This window comes from Narcine bancroftii, chromosome 6 (assembly GCF_036971445.1).
Source record: "Narcine bancroftii isolate sNarBan1 chromosome 6, sNarBan1.hap1, whole genome shotgun sequence".
Taxonomy (NCBI): domain Eukaryota; kingdom Metazoa; phylum Chordata; class Chondrichthyes; order Torpediniformes; family Narcinidae; genus Narcine; species Narcine bancroftii.
In genome coordinates, this window is record NC_091474.1 from 69,673,803 (window position 1) to 69,699,006 (window position 25,204).

Sequence of the window (25,204 nt, forward strand, 5' to 3'; positions counted from 1 at the left end):
ATTAATTTAGGACATCCCATTCTCCTCCACCTCCAGGCATGTGATGCCTCCTTTATCCTTTATTCCCATGTAATAATACATCAGAAATGTAATATACATGATATACTTCAGTATTTTATCTGCTGTAAGGCAAACAAAGAATTTCCATAACATACTGTACACATAGAAGTCCTTGGGGATCTCCTTAATCCTTCTTGCCAAGGTTTTTGAGTTCTCCTTAAATTCCTTCCAGGCTACCATCTAATTCTCATGAGCCCTTCCTGTATTTTGCTTCTTAAATCTAATGTATGCTTCCTTCTTCCTCTTAATTAGCTGCCTCACCTGTTTTGTCAATTACGTTTTCCTTTTCCTACCATATTTTCCCTGTCTCAGAGGAACAAACCTATCCAGGCGAGTGGTCCCTAAACATCCTCTGCATTACTTCTGCGCTTTCTCCTGTTAACTTCTGTTCCCAATTTACTCTCCCTAGTTCCTGCCTCAACCCATCATAATTAGCCTTTCCTCAATAAACACCTTCCTATTTTGTCTGTTTTTATCCTTTGCTATGCAAAAGCTCAGGGAGTTGTGGTCACTATCACCGAAATGCTCCCCCACCGAGAGGTCTGTCACCCAGTGCTGGATCCACTACAGGCTCACTTCTAGTCAGCTGATCCACAAAGTGTGACAAGAATCCTTCTTGTATACCTGACAAATTGCTGACCTTGAGCTGGCAAATTTCCAATCAACTTTACACCACAGCCCACATAGTTTTGCAAATTGAATTGTCAGTTCAATTCAAACAAAAAATCTGAGCCTTGAAATACAATTTTAGTTGTAATGGAAACTGAGTATGACCATACTCATGCAACTCTATCTGAGTTTATATGATCAGTGATCAACGTTAATTTAAAGAATAATTATGATTATGCCTGCCTGGAAAAGTTTTATTGAAATATACTTTTGTTCAGACTCATGGTTTGAGCTAGAGAAACCCAACCCATCCAGGCTGACCTGAAATCCCATTTGTATGATTTTGGTCCATGTACCTGTCCAAATATTATTTTAAATGCTGGAATTGCACCAGCTTCAATCCGCATATCCACCACACTCTGAGTGATTCCACCTGCCCTTTTGGAACTCTCTCCTGAAATGTTGAAAGGTTGTTGTGCTCTTAACTCAACACATCAGAAATTAAATTCATACATTTTGAAGAACTTGCAGTTTATGCTCATGGCGTGCTCTGTCCCCAACCTCACCAGCCTTGGTCGTGTGGTCGAGGGTTTAAAATTCAGGCAGTCGAAAAGCAAACAAGCAAACCAAAATTTAGGTTGATCAAACTTTCACTTAAGAAATATCTTCTTATTTATCAATTTTATCGGAGCCCAGAATGTGGATAAATAAACAAGAAATGAAATAATACAAAACAAGGTCACATTGGTGTGAAAATGGACAATACCTACAAACTAATGTGAGACTCTGGAACCCTTGCCCCTTCCCAGTCCTCTCTCTCTCTCGACCTATCTCTCCACCTCTCCCACCTTCTCTCCACCACCCAATCACTTTTCCCCATTTTTGCCACACCCCCTCCCCCACTACCTTAATAGATTATATCACTCTTTCTACTGTTGTCTTGATAATGGGTCCCAACCCGAAACATCGAATGATCATCTCTCTCTATGGATCCTGCTTGACCCATTGAATCTCTCCATCTTCTCTGTTTACTGCTGGTTCCTTGGGATACTGTTCCCACATTGGTGCGTTCATCATTATACCAGTGTTAAAATGTATTTTAACGGAGTCATTATGTGCCGTTATTAGACAGCGGGTGAAAAGCAGAGCCTGTTTAAGGTTGACACTTTTGACTCGATTTTTTTTTGTTCCCTCATTAACACCATCTCTCTCAAATTTATTTCAGCAATCACATGTGGTCACCCAGGAAACCCTGTTCATGGAAAAACTAATGGCAGTCAATTCAATCTCAATGATGCTGTCAATTTTACCTGCAGTCAAGGATATTTGCTAAAAGGTGCATTACGAGCTCAGTGCCAAGGAAATGGCCAGTGGAGCAGCCCCCTGCCAACATGTCAAGGTAAAATGGTGTCTGCATCTGCAGCCATATGTATTTTAATCTGGAGAGAGAGTTCTGTAATGCAGGATTCGGGCCAAGAGCTACATTTTAATGGTCCATTCATTTGCCAACAGATTGCCCAAGACAATTCTTCACTGTTGTTATTTTTTTCCTCCCTTGCTCCTTTCATTTTGTTTCAGGAGAAATGCACAGCATTTCCAAAGAAGCTTCCGGAGGCATCCATAGTTGTCCTCCAGGCAAGGTCATGATTGGTTAAGGAAAAATCATGCAAAAGGTTTTTTTTGTGTGCGTAAAAAGATTTTGACAGACAAGGAAAGCACACCATTTCGGTCAAAATTAGTGAGGTGATCTAACAAATGGAGAATTGAGTCATTTATTGTTTTCTCTGGTCAAAAAAACCCATAATTGTCTATTTAATGAGATATTGTCCAGAGATAGTCTCATCAACTGTCTTTTGTTTGCTTGCAATGCTGCCCTTTCGTGTTGGTTCTCTTTGTCTTTGTCCCTTCTTCCACCTGACGTCACATTGACCAGCAAACATCTTCGCAGCTCAAGCTGGTATTTTCTCTCCTTTCTCTTTCATTCTCGCTGGCCTGGGAAAGTGCCCTTGATTCGACACTAATTCTCTTTGGTTACAGCCTTTGACGGATCAAGCAAAAGCAAACGAGAGTCAGGGGCAGCACTAAGGTTGAGGAGGGAGTAGGGGCAGAGAGAGGGAGAACTATACTGGTTGCATTCCATCACATCTCCAATTACATTTCCTGCATGGATGAATCCAGGACTATACTGAGAGGGTATAGACTGTTATGGTGTGTTAAATTCAGGACTGTACTGAGGGTATAGTCTGTTATGGTGTGTTAAATTCAGGACTGTACTGAGAGGGTTTAGTCTGTTATGGCGTGTAAAATTCAGGACTGTAATGAGAAGGTTTAGTCTGTTATGGAGTGTTAAATTCAGGACTATACTGAGTGGGTATAGACTGTTATGGTGTGTTAAATTCAGGACTGTACTGAGAGGGTTTAGTCTGTTATGGGATATTAAATTCAGGACTATACTGAGAGGGTATAGACTGTTATGGTGTGTTAAATTCAGGACTGTACTGAGAGGGTTTAGTCTGTTATGGTGCGTTAAATTCAGGACTGTACTGAGAGGGTTTAGTCTGTTATGGTGTGTTAAATTCAGACGAAGGTCATTGACATGAGCAGCAAACATGATACATTTGTAAAGATTACACAGTGAAAGCAGTGGTGACATTTACCTTCACATTTAAGGATGAGATTGATCACTTCCTTGAAGTAGTTTATCGAGGTTTACATGATTTTATAGAGGTTTATCAAATCACGAGGGGCATGGACAAAGGTGAAAGCTATTTTCCGCAGGGTAAATGAAGGCATTGACTTAAGGCAAGAAGGGAGGCATTTAATAGGGACCTGAGAGACATTTGTTTTCAGTCAGTGTGTGGCTGTACCCAGAATGAGCTACCAGAGGAATCTATAGAAGCAGCCATAATTTTGACATTCATAGAGTTATACAGCATGGAGATTTGCTCTTCTGCCCAATTTGCCCACACTGATTAAAATATCTTTCCTACATTCATCTCGCCTGCCTGTGTGTGGTCCCTATGCTTCTCAACCCATCCTGTCCATCCATGGTCCAATTTTCTTCTTAAACATTGCAATAGTACCAACCTCATCCTCCTTGTCTGGTAGCCCTTACATGCACTCACTGCCCTCCGTAAAAAAGGTTGACCCTCAGGTTCCTGTTAAATCATCCCTCATCTCAGCTAAACCTATGTCCTCTGGTTACTGCTTGCCCTACTCGGGGCAAAATACATTTTCTGTTCACCCAATCTATTCCTCTCGTAATTTTGTACACATTCATGAGATCACCCCTCACCCTTCTGCCCTCCAAGGAAAAAAGACCTCGCCTGCTCACCCTCTCCATGTGGCTGAGGCATCCGAGTCCTGACAACATTCTCGTAAATCTCCTATGCCTTCTCTCCATCTTTCTTGTAACACGATGACCAAAACTGAAGAAATACTCCAAATAAGGCCTCAGCAACATCTTATAAAACTCCAACGTGATCTCCCAACCTCTACACTCAGTACTCTGATGAAGGCCAATGTGCTGAAAGCTGTTTTGACCACTCTATCTACTGCTGCGACTCCCCTCCTAAGGTACTATCACCAGTACTTCTTGATCCCTCTGCTCTACAACACTCTCCCTACCATTCACAATGTAGGTCCTACCCTTATTAGTCTTCCCAAAGTTAAACATCTCACGTTTCTCTGTGAAAAATTCCACTCCTCTGCCCAGCTGCCCAACTGATCAAGATCCTGCTGCAATATTTGGCAACCGTCCTCACTATCTGCAATATCAGACACTCCAGTGTCATCCACAAAATTGCTAATTATTCCAAGTGTATTGTTATCTAAAACATCGCTATCGATGACAAGGAGCAATGGGCCCAGCACTAAACCCTGAGGCACACCACTCGACACAGGCCTCCAGTCCAAAAAGCAGCCTTTCACCATCACCCACTTTTGAACAGACATATGGAAGAGCTTAGAAGGATATGGATGAAATGCAGGTGTGCAGGTTCGATGCCCGAATGTATGTTGGGGGGAGGGGCTCGTTCAGCCGGAAGAGGGGGGGGGGGGTTGTTGCTAGCCGAGACCTACCTATCGTTAACACCATCTGCTCTTTTTATTGCATCAAGCGTCACTAGATGCTAGTGATACTTGACACACGCTAGTGACACAGCTGGAGGAGGCTGGAGAGTCGCTAGTGTGGTTCAACCTAGACACTACTGATAGGGGAGGGAGTAGGGTGGGTCTGACAGCTGAAACTGAATGACAGGGGGAACAGCACCTTGTTTTGGGGGCAATACCTGCAGATACTCCCTTTTGGCATTGACCCTGAATGCAAATTTGGTCAACGAGTAGGACTGAAATGCTGGTTCTGTGTTGTATGACTCTATTTATCTCCACTCATCCAGGTGACGATATTGCTAACCTGAAATCCCATTTGTCTGCATAATCTTTGGTGTTAACAAGCAAAGAATTTCTTACTTTGTCCCATTCATTGCTACTATTTCAAGTTCAATTTATTATCATCCAATTATATAAGTTCAGCCTGATGATAGTACAGTCCTCAGTGGAAAAACATGCAGACACACATCCAGCCATACAGACAAGCGATGCATTTGGAGTATGTACTGTATATACAGGGCTGAAAAATAGCAGATGGAAATTAATGCAGACAAGTGTGAGGTATTGCATTCTGAAAAGACAAACAAAGAACGGACATACACGGTAAATGGTAGGGTACTGAAGTGTGTGGCAGAACAGAGGGATCAGGGAATATGAGTACATCTTCCCTGAAAGTAGAATAGGGTCATAAAGGGAGTTTTGACATATTGGCCTTCATAAATCAAAGAATTGAATACAGGGATGTTATGTTAAAGTTGTATAAGGCATTGGTGAGGCCAAGTTTGAAATATTGTGTGCAGTCTTGGTCACCTAACTACAGGAAAGATATCAATAAGGTAGAAAGAGTGCAGAGAAGATTTACTAGGATATGGCCAGGACTTCAGGAGCAGAGTTATAGGGAAAGATTAAACAAATTCAGACTTTATTCCCTGGAGCAGAGAAGAATGAGGACAGATTTGATCATGGTATTTAAAATTATGAAGAGGATAGATAGAGTAAATGTCAGTAGGCTTTTTCCACTGAGGGTAGGAGAGATACAAACCAGAGGACATGGGTAAAGAGTGAAAGGGGAAATGTTTAGGGGGAACATGAGGGGAAACTTCTTCACACACAGAGTGTTGGGGGTGTGGAACAAGCTTCCAGTTGAAGTGGTGAATGCAGGCTCAACTTTAACATTTAAAAGGAATTTGGACAGGTACATTGGATCGGAGAGATATGGAGGGCTACGGATTGGGTGCAGGTTAGTGGGATTAAGCAAAATAAAATGGTTCAGCATAGACTAGAAGGGCCAAAGAGGCCTTTTTCTGTGCTATAATGTTCTATGGTTCTATATACATATATATACATAAATAAATATTGTTTAATATTGTTTAATAGAGGGTTTGTATGAGTAGGCCATTTAGTTTTTAAGCAGCTTCACTGCTGGTGGGAAGAAGCTGTTCCTCAGCTTCTCAATTTTGTGAGTTCTCTTCAAACAATAATCCTGGTTGATCACATCGATGGGGGAGGTGGGGAGGGTGGATATCCCAGTGATCCTCTCTGCCTGTGGAATGATCTTTGATCCAATGTTCTACAGCAACTGAACCACACTGTTCTGCAGCTGGCCAGGATGTTCTCGATAGAGTGCTTGGAGAAAGTTGACAGGTAACCTTGCCCACTTCAGTCTTCTCAGGAAGTGCAGTCATTTTTGCACCTTCCTGACTTGTGAGGAGTTGTTCAGTGTCCAGGATAGGTCGCTACTTAGGTGCTCTCTACTCTCCCAACCACCGAGCTATTAATGTTTGCAGTGGAGGGTGGTCATCCATGGTCTTCTGAAATCCACAATCATCTCCTTTGTCTTGTTCACATTGAGGATGTTACTCTCACAGCATATCACGAGATTTTCCACCTCTCCTGTAGCACGACTCATCTTTGTTCCTGATGAGGCCAAGTATTTTAAATTTAAATTTAGACATTAACTGTCATGTCATCTGCAAACTTAGTGACTCTGTTGGAGCTAGATCTGATGATGTAGTCATGGGTCAGTGGCGTGAACAGGAGCGGGCTGAGCACAGTGCCCTGAGGTGTACCAGTGCTCAGTACTCAATGTTCTGCTATCGACTTGGATAGAACATGGTCTTTCCATTAGGAAGTCCAGAATCCAGTTACAGGGAGGGGTAATCAATCCACTGAAGGCATTAACTGCTGTAAGTCAACAGCACCTGTTGTTCTCTGCTGAAGAAGGCTGCAATATGTGGGTATTGACAGTGAAAACCAGCAGGTTGTATGTTTCAAGGGGAGAGTGCAGCCAAACGATCCCTGACCTTCTATCAGTTTCTGCAATTTACTGCCCAGCATGTCATTGAACAGCAGTCGAGAGTCTTGTGCCTGACAGAGCTGGCAGGTGGTCCCTTCCTTTCCAAATCATCAAATAAGTTGAGATGAGCAATTCACTGTGGACCAAGGATCAAATAATGTTCCATTGACATATCTACTAGATGTTCAAGAGAGACACTGGATGATATAGCCATAGCACTACACACTTGTAAGTATATCTGCAGCAGTAAATATCAACTGAAGAACATACAACATTACTGCACTTTACACCTTTCAGCCCACAATGTTCTGCTGACCTATGTAAACCTAGTCCACATCAATCTAATTTTTCCCTACTGCACAGCCATAATTCTCTTCCCCCCACCATCAGACTCCTCAACGACAAAGTCAATCAGAGACTCATTTCAGGACTCTTACTTGTGCATTTTATTGATTTTCATTTTGTTCTCTCTGTATAGCACAGTCAGTTTGTTTACAGTTCTTTATTTGTTTACATATTTTACACTGTGTCCAGTTTATTTTTTTGCACTACCAATTAGTGGTAATCCTGCCACGCCTGTAGGGAAAAAGAATCTCGGGGTTATATGTGATGTCATGTATGAACGCACTTTGACAATAAATCTGAAATCTGATTTTTGTTTACACACATGTACCTATCGAAGAATCTCTTGAATGTCCCTATTGTACCAGCCTCCACCACCACCCCCAGAATGCATTCTACACACCACACCCACCTCTCTGAATAAAAAAAGACTTACTTCTCACATGTTTGAACTTTCCCCCACTTACCATAAGATGATATCCTCTGATATTTGTTCTGTCATCCCAGGAGAAAGGTTGTGGCTGTCCATCCAATCCAAGGCTGTCATAATCTTATATCTCTCTTTTCAGTCACCTCTTGTCCTTTTTTGCTGCAAAGAGAAACCCCCCCAGCTCTTTCATTCTTGCTTCACATGACATGTCCAGGCAACATTCAGGCAAAAATCTTGTAAAAGAATACAAGACAAAGAAGCTAGGTGGAACCATCTATGAAATCCATATCGAGTTTGAATAATAAGCCTTGCCTACTGTTGGGTGCTACCAGTTGCCCCAATAATCACAGAGACAAAGACTGAGGGGAACGATAGGCTTTATTACACACGAGCCTGCTGGCCCGGGTCCAAGCTTGGGAAATGAGGGAAGGACGAGGGCCTCGAACTTTATGGCCTGGGTCACAGGGGAGGAGTCCAGGAGAGGATGTCATCAGGAGGGCAGGCCAGCCTGTGTCTGTAGTACATAAAACCATATCATTATACCTACAATACTCAGTCTTAATATTCCTAAGGTTAATTGCATCCCGCCCTTCTCAATTTCACTTTTTTTTACTTTGGGAACATGACTATTTGGCTGTCAAAATAGTTTACAGCAGGATTACCCAATGCATCAGGCACTCAATCACTTGTGATGAAATTGGAATCCAGATGTGGCCAAATTAGATCACAGTTAACATGGCACGGTTAGCGTAGCAGTTCGTGCAACACTCTTATGGAGCTAGCATTCCAGGTTCCAATCATTAATGTCTGTAAGGAGTTTGTACATTCTACCCATGTCTGCATGGGTTTCCTCTGGGTGCTCCTATTTCCTCCCATACTTCAAAATGGACAGGAGTTGCAGGTTAATAGGGGTGTCTAGGTGGCATGGGCACATGGGCCGGAAGAGCATTGTTACTGGGCAGTAGGTCTAAAATTTTAAAAAAGTGACCATCTGAAGGTAGAACATCTGTGTATACACGTGTATAAATAGGGACCATTGATATGGTTGGCCAAAGAGTTTCTCTGCTGTATGAATCTTGGACATTTTTGTTCAATTTGTAGAGAAGATACAATGTTTAAAAATATGATTGAATTTTGTCCATTTGAGTGATCAGTGAATGATAGGAGATCTCTGTAGGTAAATTTACACAGAGTGTATAAATCTCTATAAAACATCTCTATTTGAGATTTAAATCATTTCTTATCTCAAACAACACCACAGTCGCTGCACCTGTCAAATGGGGAAAAATGAGGAGATGGTGGCTGTCAAATATAATTCAAGCTCTTTAAAAACAGCTGGAAATACTGAGCAGCTCAGGCAATATATGCAGGGAAAGAGAAACCAAGAATGAATATTTAATGTCAATGGCTTTGAATTCCGACATTAGGACAGGAAGTACCAGGCATTGTAGTAATGAGTTTGAAGTAGCATTGATCAAGAGAGACACTGAATTCCCTGAGGATGTACAAAGATTAGAAACAATCAGTAGTAGACAGTCCGGCAGAGATAAATGTAAAACTGATAGATGGAAGAAGTTCTTTCTGCAACTGTTTTCTCGTGTAAAAGGAATGCACACATACTTCATATTTAAAAGAAGTCAAACTAATTAGAGGTCATTATTTCGACAGTGATGCACGATTGGATTGGCCACCTGCTGCACATTATGCTGCTTTCTACTGAAGACACAGGGAAGGAAATGTGTGGCAGCCTGCAAAAGGATTTGTCTGTGTGTTCTTAGTCTGTTCACAGGAAATCAAAAATCTCAATTTTGAAAACACTTTTACAAGCACCAACAAGTTTGGTGGATCTGTCATCACCTGTCTTTCTTTTTCCCAAAATCGATCATCATAATTACTCCCAAGGAGTGTTTAGAGCAAATAAATTCTTACTTTAGAAGGAAGAATTGATAAATTCAAGTTAAAAGAAAGATCTTATTCAACCTAATTTGGAGGAAATGTTGTTTTGTATTCGACTGGCTTTTCATTTTGGTTTGGGTATAAATTGGCCCTTCACCACAATTCAAGAGTAGAGTTTGGAGCAAAGACAGCAGCCATGTTCAGAAGTCCCCACTGGGTTGATACACTGCAGGATCCAGCTCTGAGAGAGGTAGGGAGCTGCACTGTGAACCAGCACCAATCCACTGCAAGACTTCCTTTCCCAAGATACATACTTGTCAGAACATAGCAAAAGCTCAGACACCAAATTGTCACATTGCAATTGATTGATTGAGTCCTATTTTGAACCAGAACAATGATGTTCCTTTGTATTAGCAGGAGTAAGTGGATAGGGAGGTGAAGAAGAAGGATGGTATATTTGCCTTCATTGGGTGGGGAACTGAGAGCAAAAGAGAGAAGTAATGTTGCAGCTATTTTGTGCAATTCTGATTGCCCCATTACTCGAAGGATCAGGTGGCTTTGGGAAGGATGGACAAGGGATTTTTCATGATTTTGACTGGATAAGAGCATGTGAGAAATGGAAGGAGGTTGGAAAAACTGACTGTTTTCTCTAGAAAGTTGGAGGTGGAGGGGTAACTTTAATAGATGTTTATGCAATTCTGAGGGTAAAACTGTCATATTCAAGAATACATGCCTTTGAGGTTAATGTTTAAAGGAGATTTCTGGGGCAAATATTTTCACACAGAGTGGAGTGGTAGAATCAGAATTTGTTGTCATGAACATGTCACAAAGTTTAGTGTCTGCAGCAGCATCTTAGAGCAAACATTCAAATTATAATCATCTTGCAACATTACTAGAAATAAAAAAAGTTAAAATAATAGTGTATGAAAAGTAAGGCCATGTCTTTGGTCCATTGATCATTCAGGAATCTGATGGCAGCAGGGAAGAAGCCGTCCTTGTGCCGCTGAGTGCTCGTCTTTGGGCTCTTGGACCTTTTCCCCAATGCTAGCAGAGTGAAGAGGGCATGGCCTGGGTGATGGGGGTCTTTGAGGATAGAGACTGTTTTTTAAGACACTGCCTCATGTAGACATCCTCAAAGAAGTGAAGTCTGGTGTCTGTGATGTCGAAGACCGAGTTAACAACCATCTGGAGTTTGTTCTTGTCCTGAGGGTTGGCACCTCCATACCAGGCAGTGATGGAGCCAGCCAGAATGCTCCCCATGGCACACTGGTAGATGTTTATGAGAGCTTTTGGTGACATACCATATCTCCTCAGACACGTCACAAAGTATAAACACTGGCAAGCCTTCTTAGTGATTGTATCAACATGGAGGCTCCAGGACAGATGCTTCGAGATGTTGACACCCATAAATTTGAAGTTCTTGACCCTCTCCACCACTGAGCCCTCGACGAGGACTGGGTCGTGTTCCCATGACTTCCTCCTGAAGTCCACAATCATCTCCTTGGTCCTCAATCATCTCCTTGGTCCTCAATCATCTCCTTGGCACCTGGAATGTGCTACTGCAGATTGTAGTGGTAGAAAATGCAACAATAGCACTTAATAGGCTTCTACAGAGTTACAAAAATATGCAGGAAATAGTGAGTTATCATGTTCAATCCAAAACACTTTAATATAAATTGGGCATCAAGTTCAGCACGACATGTGTCTATATTAAACTCCATCCGCCACTTTCTGGCCTATTCTCCTAGCTGATCCAGATCCCTCTGAAAGCTTTGAAAATCTTCCTCACTGTCCACAACGCTCCCAATCTTAGAGTCATCAGCAAGCTTGATTATCATCCAGATCATTGATATAGACGACAAACAACAATGGTCCCAACATGAATCTTTGAAGCACACCACTAGTCACAGGCCTCCAGTCTGAGAAACAATCATCAACTACTCCTACACAGTCAATTTTGAATCAAGTTTGCCACCTCTCCTGAACCTTCTGAACGAACCTCCCATGTGGGATCTTGTCAAAGGCCGTAACTGAAGTCCATGTAAACAGCATTTTTTCTCACAGAAAAATGTTATTTTTGCCACTGTAATCGTGTTTGTTCAGGTATAAAGCATCCAGTTGGATATATTTTGTGTTCATAGAAGATATATTTCTTTTTGTAACTCAATGGACTTTCAAAATGGTGACTTAGGGTTAAAATATCTGAGCATTGATTCATGTATCTGAGGCATGATTATTCCCTAGCTATGATACAAACATTGAAATTAATTGCATATTTGGTGACTTGATTATTTTTATGCCTCAGCAAATAAACAAGCCATGCATAAGATGGTGAAATATCGAAAGTAACATTGTTATCAACTGGCTATATAAACTCATTAAGTATTTCTGGTGTTCTGCTTTGCTGAGAGGCATTAATAATTTTGTTGAGATTTGGATGAGTGGACCAACCCCAGATAACTCAGTCAAGTTCACTGGATTGAAATTGATGTGAAGATGCATTAATTATAAAAATGCTTTACATTGTCTTTGGGGTAACAGATACCATCATTCAACCTGATGCAGCATTTGGAATAATCAGAATGATGAATTCAGATTTCAATCTTGCCTCCTGCAGTACACATCAACATGCAATTACTGTAATCAACTGTCATTAACTCAGTGTAACGCCCTGCTACTGCACAAACCGATAAATACATACATGTGCCTTCACAAGTTGACAGAAACAAATTGCAGCAGGTGCATCGGGAAGACATACCTTTGGCACAGAGCTCTTGAGAAAAGTCTATGAATCCTTCATTAAATCTCCAAGTGACAATTAATTAAATTTTATATTTAGACATGGTAACAGGCCATTTCGGCCCATGAGTCCGTGCAACTCACTTTACGCCCAATTAGCCTCCACACCTGGTACATTTTGGAACGGTGGGAGGAAACCAGAGCCCCAGGGAAAACCCATGCAGACACAGGGAGAATGCGCATAAACTTGTTACAGACAGCGCAGGGTTCAGACCCCGGTCCCGATTGCTGGTGCTGTAAAGTTATTGCGCTGACCGCTGTGCCCACCATGCCATCCCTAATTAGGCTGATGGAAATAGGACTGCGAATAGAAACAGAACTAAAAGTCATAACCCAATCCCCTTCACCCTCTCATTATTAAACATGTTTGATTCATTTTTGATGTCACTGCGCATTTTCAAAAGTGGGAGTGAAATTAAAGCACAATTCTGAAGAGGAGAAACAAGGTGTGCTGAAGTCCATAGGCTTTGGATGCCCATTAGGAAACAAGCTATTGAGCTGAATGTGTGTGAACTGCAGATGTACTAATAAAATAAATAAACAGCCCATGGTAAATTGATGGCCAACTTCCTCAACTGCTTGGATTAGAGAGAAGATCAGCATGCCCTGGTACTGCTATTGTCATGCATGTTTAAAATCTCCCAGCTTGGCATAAAAAAATAGACACTGTGGGTAAGTTGCAACAATTCTGAAACAATATGGGGTGGAATGGTGATCTCATTAGAGATGGGTTTCATGTTTATGCATGTTTATGCGTTTGATTATTGGGCCCCAATTGGAGAGAAAAAGCCCCAGTAATGTTTCATCCAGTGCAGAAATTCCTTGTCCCCCACAATGGGAGAGGTAGGTGTTTGTTTAAATTTCTTCGGGGATTGTGAATGAGAGAAGTGTTTGAAAAGCAGCGGGGAGACGTAATTGCTTGTTTAAATTTCTCCATAAGCAAATTAGCTGTAGCCAGTAAAAAGGTGGTAAGGTCAAGCGGAGGAACTGATGTTTAAGCAGCCATTGGGTGAGTGCCCAGTGTAGGAGTGGGAATTTGAAGCTTTAGTTGGAGAGGCTTCAATGAGGCGGAGGTGCAAGAGTTGTGGCAAGGTAAGGGCACATTTTTTCCAACTCTTTCCTCTTGAATAGACAGTGTGAATGCCAGTCATGGTCGGGACATGCTCCTCTTGTGGAATGTAGATTGTCAGTGAAGCCAACAGGATCTCTGATGAGTTCACCAGCAAGGAGCGAGCACAATTTCAGTATTGAAGGCCATTGGTTTAGAACAGAGATGCACTGGAATTACTTCAGCCAGAGGGTGGTAAATCTGTGAATTGTGGAGGCCAAGTCATTGGGTGTATTGAAGGCAGAATTTGATAGGTTCCTGATTAGCCAGGACTTCAAACAAGATGGGGGAGAAGATCAGACTATGGGGCTGAGTGGGAATCAACTCATGATTAAATAGAAGGTCAGATTCAATGGGCTGAATAGATTATTTCTGTTCCTATGTCATATGGATTGTCAATGGAGATTAAGCTTTCAAACCTTCAGAGTAGGAATGAACCCACAACCTTCTGTCTCGGAATTTTACAGCAGAGATTACTCGAGCCTTGAACATTACGATTTGGTGATTTGATTTCCGGATGAATCCAACTTGGCTAGGAGTCTTCTTAGAATTTGTTATTATTAGCTGTTGGCTTGTGTGAAGCTTCAGTACTTTAGATGACAAGAGTACTGTTGTGTTTTTACATGATCTTTGTGTTTACAGCAGTTTTTAATAATCAATCATAATTTATTGTCATGAACAAGTCATGGAATTTGGTGTTTTATGGCAGTAACACGGTGCAAACATTCATGTTACTATAAAAAGTAAAAATAATAGTGCACGAAAAGTAAGGCCGTGTCTATGGTTCATTGATCATTCAGGAATCTGATGGCAGCGGGGAAGAAGCTGTCCTTGTGCCGCTGAGTGCTCGTCTTTAGGCTCCTGTACCTTTTCCCCCGATGGTAGCAGAGTGAAGAGGGTGTGGCCTGGGTGGTGGGGGTCTTTGAGGATAGAGGCTGCTTTTTAAAGACACCACCTCATGTAGATGTCCTTGATGGGGTGAAATCTGGTGCATGTGATGTCGCAGGCCAAGTTAACAACCCTCTGGAGTTTATTCTTGTCCTGAGAGTTTGCGCTTCCATACCAGACAGTGATGCAACTAGCCAGAATGCTAGATGTTTACGAGAGTTTCTAGTGACATGCTGAATCTCCTCAGACACCTCACAAAGTATAGCCGCTGGCGAGCCTTCTTTGTAATTGCATCAACATGGATGTTCCAGGACAGATCCTTGGAGATGTTGACACCCATGAATTTGAAATTCTTGACCCTCTCCACCACAGACGGGGTCGTGTTTCCCTGACTTCCTCTTGAATATTGTGCGCAAGGTTGTTGTCGTTACACCATTCAATGAGCTGATCTATCTCCCTCCTGTACGCTTACTCATTGCTGTTTCTGATTCTGCTGTCAACTGTGGTGTCATTGGCAAACTGGTGTATGGCATTGGAATTGTGGCTGGCCACACAGTCATGGGTGTATAACGAGTGGAGCAGTGTGCTAAGCATTCATTCTTGGGGTGCACCTATATTGATGATCATTGAGGAGGAGATGTTGATTCCAATTCTGATCCAGTTGCAGAGGGGTAGGGGAATACAGAGGCCAAGAGTTTGTAGCTTCTTGACCAGCACTGAGGGACCAGTACTGAAGGCTGAGCTGTAGTTGATGAAGAGGAGCTGTATGCATGTATGAGTTGCTTCTTTTGCGGTGATCCAGAGCTGAGTGGAGAGCCAGCGATATTGGATCTGCTGTGGAGCGATTGTGATGATGGGTGAATTGCAGTGGGTCCAAATCTTTTCCTGGGTACTTGTTAATCCCTGAGCCACAAAAGGCACTGAGCACAATGAAAAATTTTGCTTCATTTCTGGGAAGTTTTCCCCTCCCCAGTTTATTTTCCCTTCCTTTATCTTTCCCCTTAATATCACCTCTTTTCACTTCAGTCTTATGTCAGGTCGCTACCCAAAACATTGACTAAACCATTCCTACCCATGCTCGCTGTCTGGCCCCCTGAGTTCCTCTAACTTTTCGTTTGATCTTGAGGAAATTTGGGTAAACATTAACGACCTTGATCTTCCTGGATTAAATGATTTACTGGAAGTAAGGACAGGAAAAGTTCCATGTTCACTTCACATCTATGAACTCCATGAGTCTAAATCAACAACATGGTTGTCAAGGACCCAGCAGGAAACAGTTAACAAGTCCTTCTATTTCTTGGTTTTCTATTATAAGTGTCAGCTGGGAGTGTAAGATTCAGGTAGTCCTGACTTACAAACTTTGTGATTTATGACCATCCACACATACAAACAATTTTTTTAAAATATAGAAAATTTACACGGTTTATGTTGTATGTACAGGCCATGTAAGAGCCAAAATGTGCCTTATTAGTCAGCATTCCATAGCGTGGACATGGCCATCTAGATTGCTATACGAATGCGTGAATCTTTGGTAGGTGCATGCACGGTAGGTTTGCACATTGGAGTTTGGTTGACGCATGCGCGAGAGTTAAAGATGTGATTTTAAGATTTCAATATTGTCAGGGCGCTTCATTCTTGTGCATGCACCAACCAAACTCCATCAAGCAAACCCCACCGAAGGCTTGTGTATACACCAACAGAATTCCCATACACGAACCCCCAAAAGCTCATGAATGCACCAACCGAAGACTCGCACATGTGCACAGGAATCAAGATTCCAGCTTACGTCCATTCTGAGATACAACCGATCTTTCGGTCCTCGTTACGACTGTAAGTCGGCGACTAACTATAGGTTTTTGCAAGATGTAACTTTTCCTCAGTCCATCTTTGAAAGGAGCCAATATATTCCAGGATATTTATCCACATTTATTTTCTATTAATATTTTTATACTTTATAGGTATGTGATTGTTTTGTGCTATTTGAGAAATGTATAATATGTATGTGTTTACATTGTGGTCCATAGAAACAGTGTTTCATCTGGTTGTGTAAGGACAGTCAGATTATAGTAAATTTCAACTTGATATTTTGCTGAAATCCTTCAGTTCTGATGATTCGAGTTTAAACTTGTTATTTGAACCAAGGTGCACTTTTGCAAGATGTCAAGTGAGAAATCTCAAACATACCACAGCAAATAATATACAGCACAGAAGTTCTGAGTTACGGTGTGAGATCTGTTCATGCAGAGCAAGGACACTATTATTTTACCAGTGTGTGGTTCATTCCTAAGTCTAATAACAGTGAGAATGAAACTATTATTGATTCTGGTTCATATTTTAATGAGATCTGACATTAGCTGTGTTGACTTGCAGTGGTGAACTGTACAGATCCTGGACTCGTGGAGAATGCCGTGCGACTGGGGTGGGAAGATTATGTGCAAAGTTTCAAGTCTGGAAGCAGTGTGATATACCAGTGTAAATGGAGCTTCTATCTCCTTGGGTCAGCTGTGCTCACCTGTCAAGTGAACGGTTTATGGGACCGAGCTCGACCAAGCTGCTTACGTAAGTAGTATGTTATTTCCAGAAATGTGACCTTTCTCCTTGACCTGATTAAGCTCTGAAAGACAATTGGTTTTCAAAATAATTTATTTCACCTAGTGCTCTAAACCAAGCTCCAGCATGTGAGGTTCTGGAGGGTTATTCTCCTTGCAGACAACTCCAGCCGAAACATGAGGTGTGAACCAGAAGCAATCAGTCAAGTGTTACTTTGGTGGTGAAAACCTTTCCTTCTTCTGCATCTGACTGTCCCACAAATCCTTTCCAGCACTTCACGATCTCACATTGCTGAGGGTTATTGCAATGGAATCGGTGTCTTGGCCTTCATCACACTTCCTGTGAATGATATGAACGTTTATCGTCAAATACAGTGGTAAAATGTACAGATGCACTAACGTTCTTGTGTGCCATGGATATATGGATAGCCAAGATAGACCAAGAACAATGGCATAAATTAAATACTCTTCATGCACCTCAAGACAGAAAAAGAGATCATAACTATAAAAGAATTGGTAAATAATTGTTTATATTTGCAGTTAATGGAAAAAAATGTGCAGTGCAGTCAGAATTTTTGGTAGTTCTGGACTAGTTTATGATTAGGGTTGTTTCAGGAGTTTCAAGGGCTTAATAACTGAGGAAAATTGGTTCTTGAAGCTGGAGATGCAGGTCTTCAGGCTTCTGTACTTTCTGCCTGAAGGTCGCAGTGAAAAGAGGTTGTGACCAGGGTGTCGGGGGTCCTTTATGATGTTGGCTGCCTTCTTGGGAGAGCACCTCACATAGATCTGTTCAAAAGATGGGCGGTTGGTGATGAACTTGGTCAGGATTGCCTCTTCAATTCTCAAACCAGGGTGTGATGCAACCAGTCAATATACAATCCATAGTGCACCAGTAGAAGATTGATAGAATGTTTGATGACATGCCAAATCTTCTCAACACCTTTGAAAGTAAAGGCATCGGTTCACCTTCATGGTTGCCCCAATGTGCTGGCTCCAGGAGAGGTCCTCCAATATGTGGACTCCCAGGAGCTGAAGCTACGCACCCTCTCCAGTGTTGTTTCTTCACTAACCTGACCTTCAGCCCATGGATAGTGAATCCTCTGATATGTCATTCAGCCTGCTGGAAGAGGTTGGTTCTGTACATCATAGAGTCGTGGGGCCATACGGTGTGGAAACAAGACCTTTGGCCCAACCTGCCCATGTGGACCAAAACAAACCACCTGTCTGCCTTTAGCCCATATGCCTTTGAACCTATCCATCCAAATGGATTATAATAGTATCGGACTCAACTACCTCCTCTTGCAGCCTGTTCCAATCTGTGCAAAAAAATGTAATCCCTCAGGTACCAATTAAATCTCTCCTCCCTCATCTTAAACCCAAGTTCTCTGGTTACTGATTCCCCTACTCTGGGCAAAAGCATCTGTGTGTGCACTGATCTATTCATCTCATGATTCTGAGAATAGATCAGCTGAATGCACAGTCTTTTGCCCAGAGAAGGGAAATGTATAACCATAGATTTAAGGAGAGAAGGAGGAAATGTAATCAGGACCTGTGGGATGACTTGTGTATGCAGAAGATGGTGGGTGTATGGAAGAAGCTGCTGGAGGTCTGATACAACTGCAACATGACCAATGCAACAAAAGCTTTCTTGACTGCCCCAAGTAACAGTGATGCCACATTTAGGATATTATGTGTCTGTATTCCAAGATATGTCTGCTCTGCAACAATCACATTTATCTGTATTCAAGTGCATCAACATTCCTTTGCTCACCTGCCCAACCAATCAAGATCTTCACGCAATCTTTGGCAACTTTTATCACTGTTGACAATTTAGGGTCATCCGCAAACTTGCTAATCATGCCACCTGTGTTTTGAACAAGATGATGAATAGCAATGGGCCCAGCACTGAACAGTATGGCACACCAGGAGTCACAGGTGTGCAGTCCAAGAAACAACCATCACAATTACAGCACAGAAATAGGCCAACTTGGCCCTTCTAGTCCATGCCAAACACTTTCCCCCAGCTGACCTACAGTCAACCCATAACTCTCCATTCCTTTCCCGTCCATATACGTATCTAACCTCTCCTTTTAAATGCAAATATTGAGCCTGTCTCTGCCACTTTCTCTGGAAGCTTGTTCCACACACCCACTACTCTCTGAGTAAAGAAGTCCCCCCTTAGGTTTCCTCTAAACCTTTGCCCCAACTCTCAGCTCATGTCCTCTTGTTTGTATCTCCCCCTTTCTTAAAGGAAAAAGCCTCTCCATGTCCATTTTTCTGTACCCCTAATAATTTTAAAAGCCTCAATCAAATCCCATCTCAACCTTCTATGCCCCCAAAGAATAAAGACCTAACTTATTTAATCTTTCCCTATAACTTAGATCCTGTAACCCTGGAAACATTCCAGTAAATCTCCATCACACTCTGTTTTTTCCATTGAAGCCAATTTTCTATCCATTCAGCTGCCTCTCCTTGGATCCCATGTCACCAGATATCACCAAATATTGATGAGCCCACATTTTTAAATCAAACAGGAATATGTCCCCTCTTGCGGTCTATGCACTGCTTGAGCTGTTGAGTCTTTACAGCTCATATTTTCATATTTTGAAAACCCATTGTTACGGAGTCCAGAGGACCCCCAAAACCAGCAGCAAAAGATATGCACCACAACACAGGGTTACTTAAACAAAAGTAGTTTTTAATTATATTTGAACAAGAAAACAGAATTAAACTTTAAATGATCACTTAACCTACTTACTACCTGCTTAACCTACTTAATACCCCCTCTAACACTAAGTGCAGGTGTGTGTAATGTATATTTAAGATTAGAAAAGTTCTTTGGATCACAGTCCAATCTCACTGGTTGCAGGCAATTCTTGTACTGTGCACAGAAGTTAGCATTAACAAGGTTCACCAGTCTTTGGTGCTTCACAGGCAAATGGTTACCACTCAGGAGGGTTCTTGCTGGTTTTCAGAGAGAGATCCCTTTTCCAGGACATCAGCAACTGATTCCTTTCCAATCAATCTTCCTGACGAAACTTGCCCCCTTCAGGATTCTGCAGATGATCCTCTTTCTTTCAGGTCACCTTTCAGACCACCAGTCTTCTCCTTTGACCAGGCAGGCTTCAAAGGTTTGCCAGCTTGCCCCTCTGGAACTGATTTCTGTGACTCCTTCTCTCTCTGTTTCACTCCCTTCCTCTCTGAGAGCAAAACTCTTCTGCCCCTGCCTGCAAAGATCACATGCTCTCCCGGGCCAGCTGTATTCTGCAACTTTGTTGCTCTTTCTGCAAAAAGCACCCTGCAAAAGTCCTGCAAATATTCTGTGTTTTAAAATGCGTGTGTACAACCTGCTCGAGCAATTCCTCCCAAACCACCTCTAAATACTCGGTCACACCATGAGCAAGAAAGTGGCTGAGTTACGGAGGGGAAAAACACGAGGCACTTTTGATGATGGTGAGAAAAGGGAAGAGGAGCTAGCCCAAATGGGGTAGAAATAGAGGAGGAAGGGCAGAAGGCTTTTCAGTGAATGGGGAACAAAATCTCAAAATGGAATCAAGTGAGTAAGAAGAGTCTATTGACATAGGGAGGAGTGATGTCAGCAAACTATTTGAGTAGGATGGGAAGGTGGGAGGAGATGATGACAATTTAGTGCAGAGTTTCCCAACCACTGATCATTTCCATTGGACAGTCACGTTACATTTGAAGAAGACATTGGAATGTCTGCTGTTTTGCATGACAAATAATTTTTTTTAAACAATTGGTGCAGATTGAATTTCCAGCTGATTTGGGGGCTGGTGGTTTAGGAAGGATATTGAAATCAGCAATAAAATTGCTACAACTCATTGAAGTTACCTTAATATTTCCCCATATAAATGGAGTGAGATAGATACTTATTCTGGCAATGTTTCATCTTTTGCCAATCAGACAAATTATTATCATGAGGATCTCTGAGAGACTAAAGTTCACTCGATCACAAGTTCAGCTCATTTCTTTGTGGTTTCACCCAACAAGCCGTGGATTCAGTACAACTTATGTAAGTTTGAGCAAGCCTGTGGACTTAACTGCATATCACCAGCAAATACCAAATTCATCGAGACCCTTTCTCTGGAAGATATCTCCCATGTGACCCTGTGACATATTAGATAGAGTGACAGTTCACTTCACAGCTGGCAGCAGTGTTTGCACTAATCCATCTCGATTTTGCAAGCGAAACAGAAATAACCCACTGGGGGGATTCAACATCTGTAGTAGGTGGGTAAGTGGAGAGGGAGAAAGAAGCCTTTGATGTTTCTGATCCAAACCCTTCCACTGTCATCAACTTCCCCCACCAATGCTGTTTGCCCACACAGCATTCCTGCAGCAGTTAATTTTTCACTGGAGGTTCCAGCTTCAGCGGTCTCTTGTGCTTCCATCCTTCTGCCATTACACATAAGGAAGCTGGAAGCAGGTCAGCAGGGGAGTCACAGACTCTGGTCCCTTATTGCATTTGAACAAAAGAACAATGGGGGATGAAGTGGACTTCAAAACAATAAGGTCACCTGCAACCTGCTGTTGAAGGAATCTTATGACCCTTCCGATCAACCGAAAGGGCCATGAGGTTCCTTCCACAGGGCCTATAAATATAGAAGTATGCAGAAATGTGTGCATATGCCCTTTCAATAGAGCTTGTGATTTTAGCACATTTCAAATCCTCATCGTGATATTAAAATAGAGCATATTTTGCTACCAATCTGATCTTCAGATCAGCCATTTCAACTTGAAATGTATAATCAGAACCCTGCATCTTTCAACAGTGATAAGGTTCAAGCACCATTATATGTCGTGCAGTGACAAGAAGCCTTCACTGGTGAGGATTGATGTGGGATCAAAGAAACGGGCTAGTTTTCACTGCAGTCACCTTTTTAAAATATTCCCGCATAAAGCCCAAGCCACCCTTTAGACAGGTTTCACAACCTCCCAGCATCTTGTGGGTTAATCCTCATTTTGAGTTGGGAGAGTGATATGCATCCGATTCTCCCCAGGTAGTTCTCATTTACTTCAGACAAAATGAACAACAACAGAAAAGTCAGTGGTTTACTGTACATATTGAGAGGTTGAATAAAATAAATGTTCTAATTAAAGCAATCTTGAGTATTGAGAACCCGAAACTCACAGGCCCCTAATCTCCTTTGGAAATTACAGGTGGAATTATTTTAATCAGTCTTCATTACACAGCCTCAGCATATAATTTGTGTTCCATTGTATTTTTCTCTGGCTAATTTTGCATCTTGAAGAGAGTGGGGAGATTATGATTGATTATTGTTCATTACTTCCTGCCCCCTCCTCCTTAATTTGGTTGTTTTGAAATCGACAAGCTTCACTTAAGTTATGATCACCAATTTGTTGATTTCAGCCAGGCGCTTAATAACTCAGCTCAATTATCATGTTTAATAACAGCTTTTCTTGATAAAGCCCAGTCATGAATGATGATTATATCCTTGTGATTTAATGAAGGAGCTGCTCAAACTCAATCTTCTGGTGGGGAAGCTGAAGATAGTGTTAGCAATGTAACAGAGGGATGGTTCATTTGGGGAATTGTCAGATCCATAGGCCCCCCTTCATGCTGCTTTAATAGGCAGACTCTGTTATGGGGTCCCAAGATCAGAAGTGACTCAAGCATTAATGAACAAATTGTGAACTACAAGTCTTCTTTCAGTCAGCATTACTGTGTGATGATGTGGAGGAGAGGTTTCTTGTTTTCTTCAACATTTCACCTGAGCTGATAGGAGTTATCAATAAATCCCGCCTTCCATGAAATATTTTCCATTCATTTAACTCAGTGGTTTTCAAACTTTTTCTTTCCACTCAGATTCCACCTTAAGCAATCCCTATGCTGTAGGTGCTCTGTGATTAGTAAGGGGTTACTTAAAGTGGGATGTGAGTGCAAAGAAAAAGTTTGAAAACCACCTTTTCAATTGTCCCTCATTGACTCATTATGTGCACAGTTTCATATCTCCAAAGGAGTAACAATTGGGTCTAGAGCAGTGGTTCTCAACGTTCCCTTCTCATCCATATCCCACCTTAATTTCTTCTTTTTCTTTGGCTTGGCTTCGCAGATGAAGATTTATAAAGGGGTATGTCCACGTCTGCTGCAGGCTCGTTGGTGACTGACAAGTCCGATGAGGGACAGGCAGGCACGGTTGCAGTGGTTGCAAGGGAAAATTGGTTGGTTGGGGTTGGGTGTTGGGTTTTTCCTCCTTTGTCTTTTGTCAGTGAGGGGGGCTCTGCGGTCTTCTTCAAAGGAGGTTGCTGCCCGCCGAACTGTGAGGTGCCAAGATGCACGGTTGGAGGCGATATCAGCCCACTGGCAGTGGTCAATGTGGCAGGCACCAAGAGATTTCTTTAAGCAGTCCTGTACCTCTTCTTTGGTGCACCTCTGTCTCGATGGCCAATGGAGAGCTCGCCATAGAACACGATCTTGGGAAGGCGATGGTCCTCCATTCTGGAGACGTGACCCACCCAGCGCAGTTGGGTCTTCAGCAGCATGGATTCGATGCTTGTGGACTCTGCCAGCTCGAGTACTTTGATGTTGGTGATGAAGTCATTCCAATGAATGTTGAGGATGGAGCGGAGACAGCGCTGATGGAAGCGTTCTAGGAGCCGTAGGTGATGCCGGTAGAGGACCCATGATTCAGAGCCGAACAGGAGCGTGGGTATGACAAGGGCTCTGTACATGCTGATCTTTGTGTGTTTCTTCAGGTGGTTGTTTTTCCAGACTCTTTTGTGTAGTCTTCCAAAGGCGCTATTTGCCTTGGCGAGTCTGTTGTCTATCTCTGCATCAGAGGAAATGGTGCAGCCGAGGTAGGTAAACTGGTTGACCGTTTTGAGTTCTGTGTGCCCGATAGAGATGTGGGGTGGTGGGGGGGCTGGTGGTTATGGTGGGGAGCTGGCTGATGGAGGACCTCAGTTTTCTTCAGGCTGACTTCCAGGCCAAACATTTTGGCAGTTTCCGCAAAACAGGATGTCATGCGCTAGAGACCTGGCTCTGAATGGGCAACTAAAGCGGCATCATCTTCAAAGAGTAGTTTACGGACAAGTTGCTCTTGTGTCTTGGTGTGAGCTTGAAGGCGCCTCGGATTGAAGAGACTGCCATCCGTGCGGTACCGGATGTAAACAGCGTCTTCATTGTTGAAGTCTTTCATGTCTTGTTTCAGCATCATGCTGAAGAAGATAGTAAAGAGGGTTGGTGTGAGGACACCAACGGCTTCACGCCTTTGTCAATGGAGAAGGGTTCAGAGAGCTCATTGCTGTATCTGACCCGACCTTGTTGGTTTTCGTGCAGTTGGATAACCACGTTGAGGAACTTGGAGGGGCATCCGAGGCGCTCTAGTACTTGTCAAAGCCCTTTCCTGCTCACGGTGCCAAAGGCTTTGGTGAGGTCAACAAAGGTGATGTAGAGTCCTTTGTTTTGTCTCTCCACTTTTCTTGGATCTGTCTGAGGGCAAAGACCATGTCAGTAGTTCCTCTGTTTGCGCGAAAGCCACACTGTGATTCTGCGAGGACATTTTCGGTGACACTAGGTGTTAGTCTATTAAGGAGAATCCTAGCGAAGATTTTGCCTTCAATGGAGCGCAGCGTGATTCCCCTGTAGTTTGAGCAGTCTGATTTCTCGCCTTTGTTTTTGTACAGGGTGATGACGATGGCATCACAAAGGTCCTGAGGCAGCTTTCCTTGGTCCCAGCAGAGCATGAAAAACTCATGCAGTTTGGTATGCAGAGCTTTGCCGCCAGCCTTCCAGACCTCTGGGGGGGTGTGGGGGATTCCATCCATACCTGCTGCTTTGCCGCTTTTCAGTTGTTCAATTGCCTTATATGTCTTAATTAATTCATTAATCCCTTACTAATCATAGAGCACTGATGGTATAGGGAATATTTAAGGTGGAATGTGAGTGGAAAGAAAAAGTTTGAAAACCACTGAAGGTAAGATCCAAAAATTACCAAAACTGTGCGGTCACTAGTCACTAGAGAACACTGAATTATTTAATTTTGTTAAATTAAAAATGAATAACCTTTTGTGCATTGTTTGTATTAATGCAAAAGGAAATTGGTCATGGTTTTGCATTGCAAGATATTGCGAGG

At 42.4% G+C, this 25,204-nt stretch overlaps 1 protein-coding gene across 1 annotated transcript in view; it reads left to right on the forward strand.

Annotated features, from left to right (window-relative positions):
- LOC138736174 (CUB and sushi domain-containing protein 1-like) overlaps nt 1-25,204 on the forward strand; it is a 2,349,200-nt gene that overhangs the window by 2,157,718 nt on the left and 166,278 nt on the right. Inside the window, exons 55-56 of the mRNA XM_069885244.1 lie at nt 1,895-2,068; nt 16,909-17,097. Coding sequence (XP_069741345.1) covers nt 1,895-2,068; nt 16,909-17,097 — 363 coding nt within the window. The remainder of the gene's footprint in view (nt 1-1,894; nt 2,069-16,908; nt 17,098-25,204) is intronic.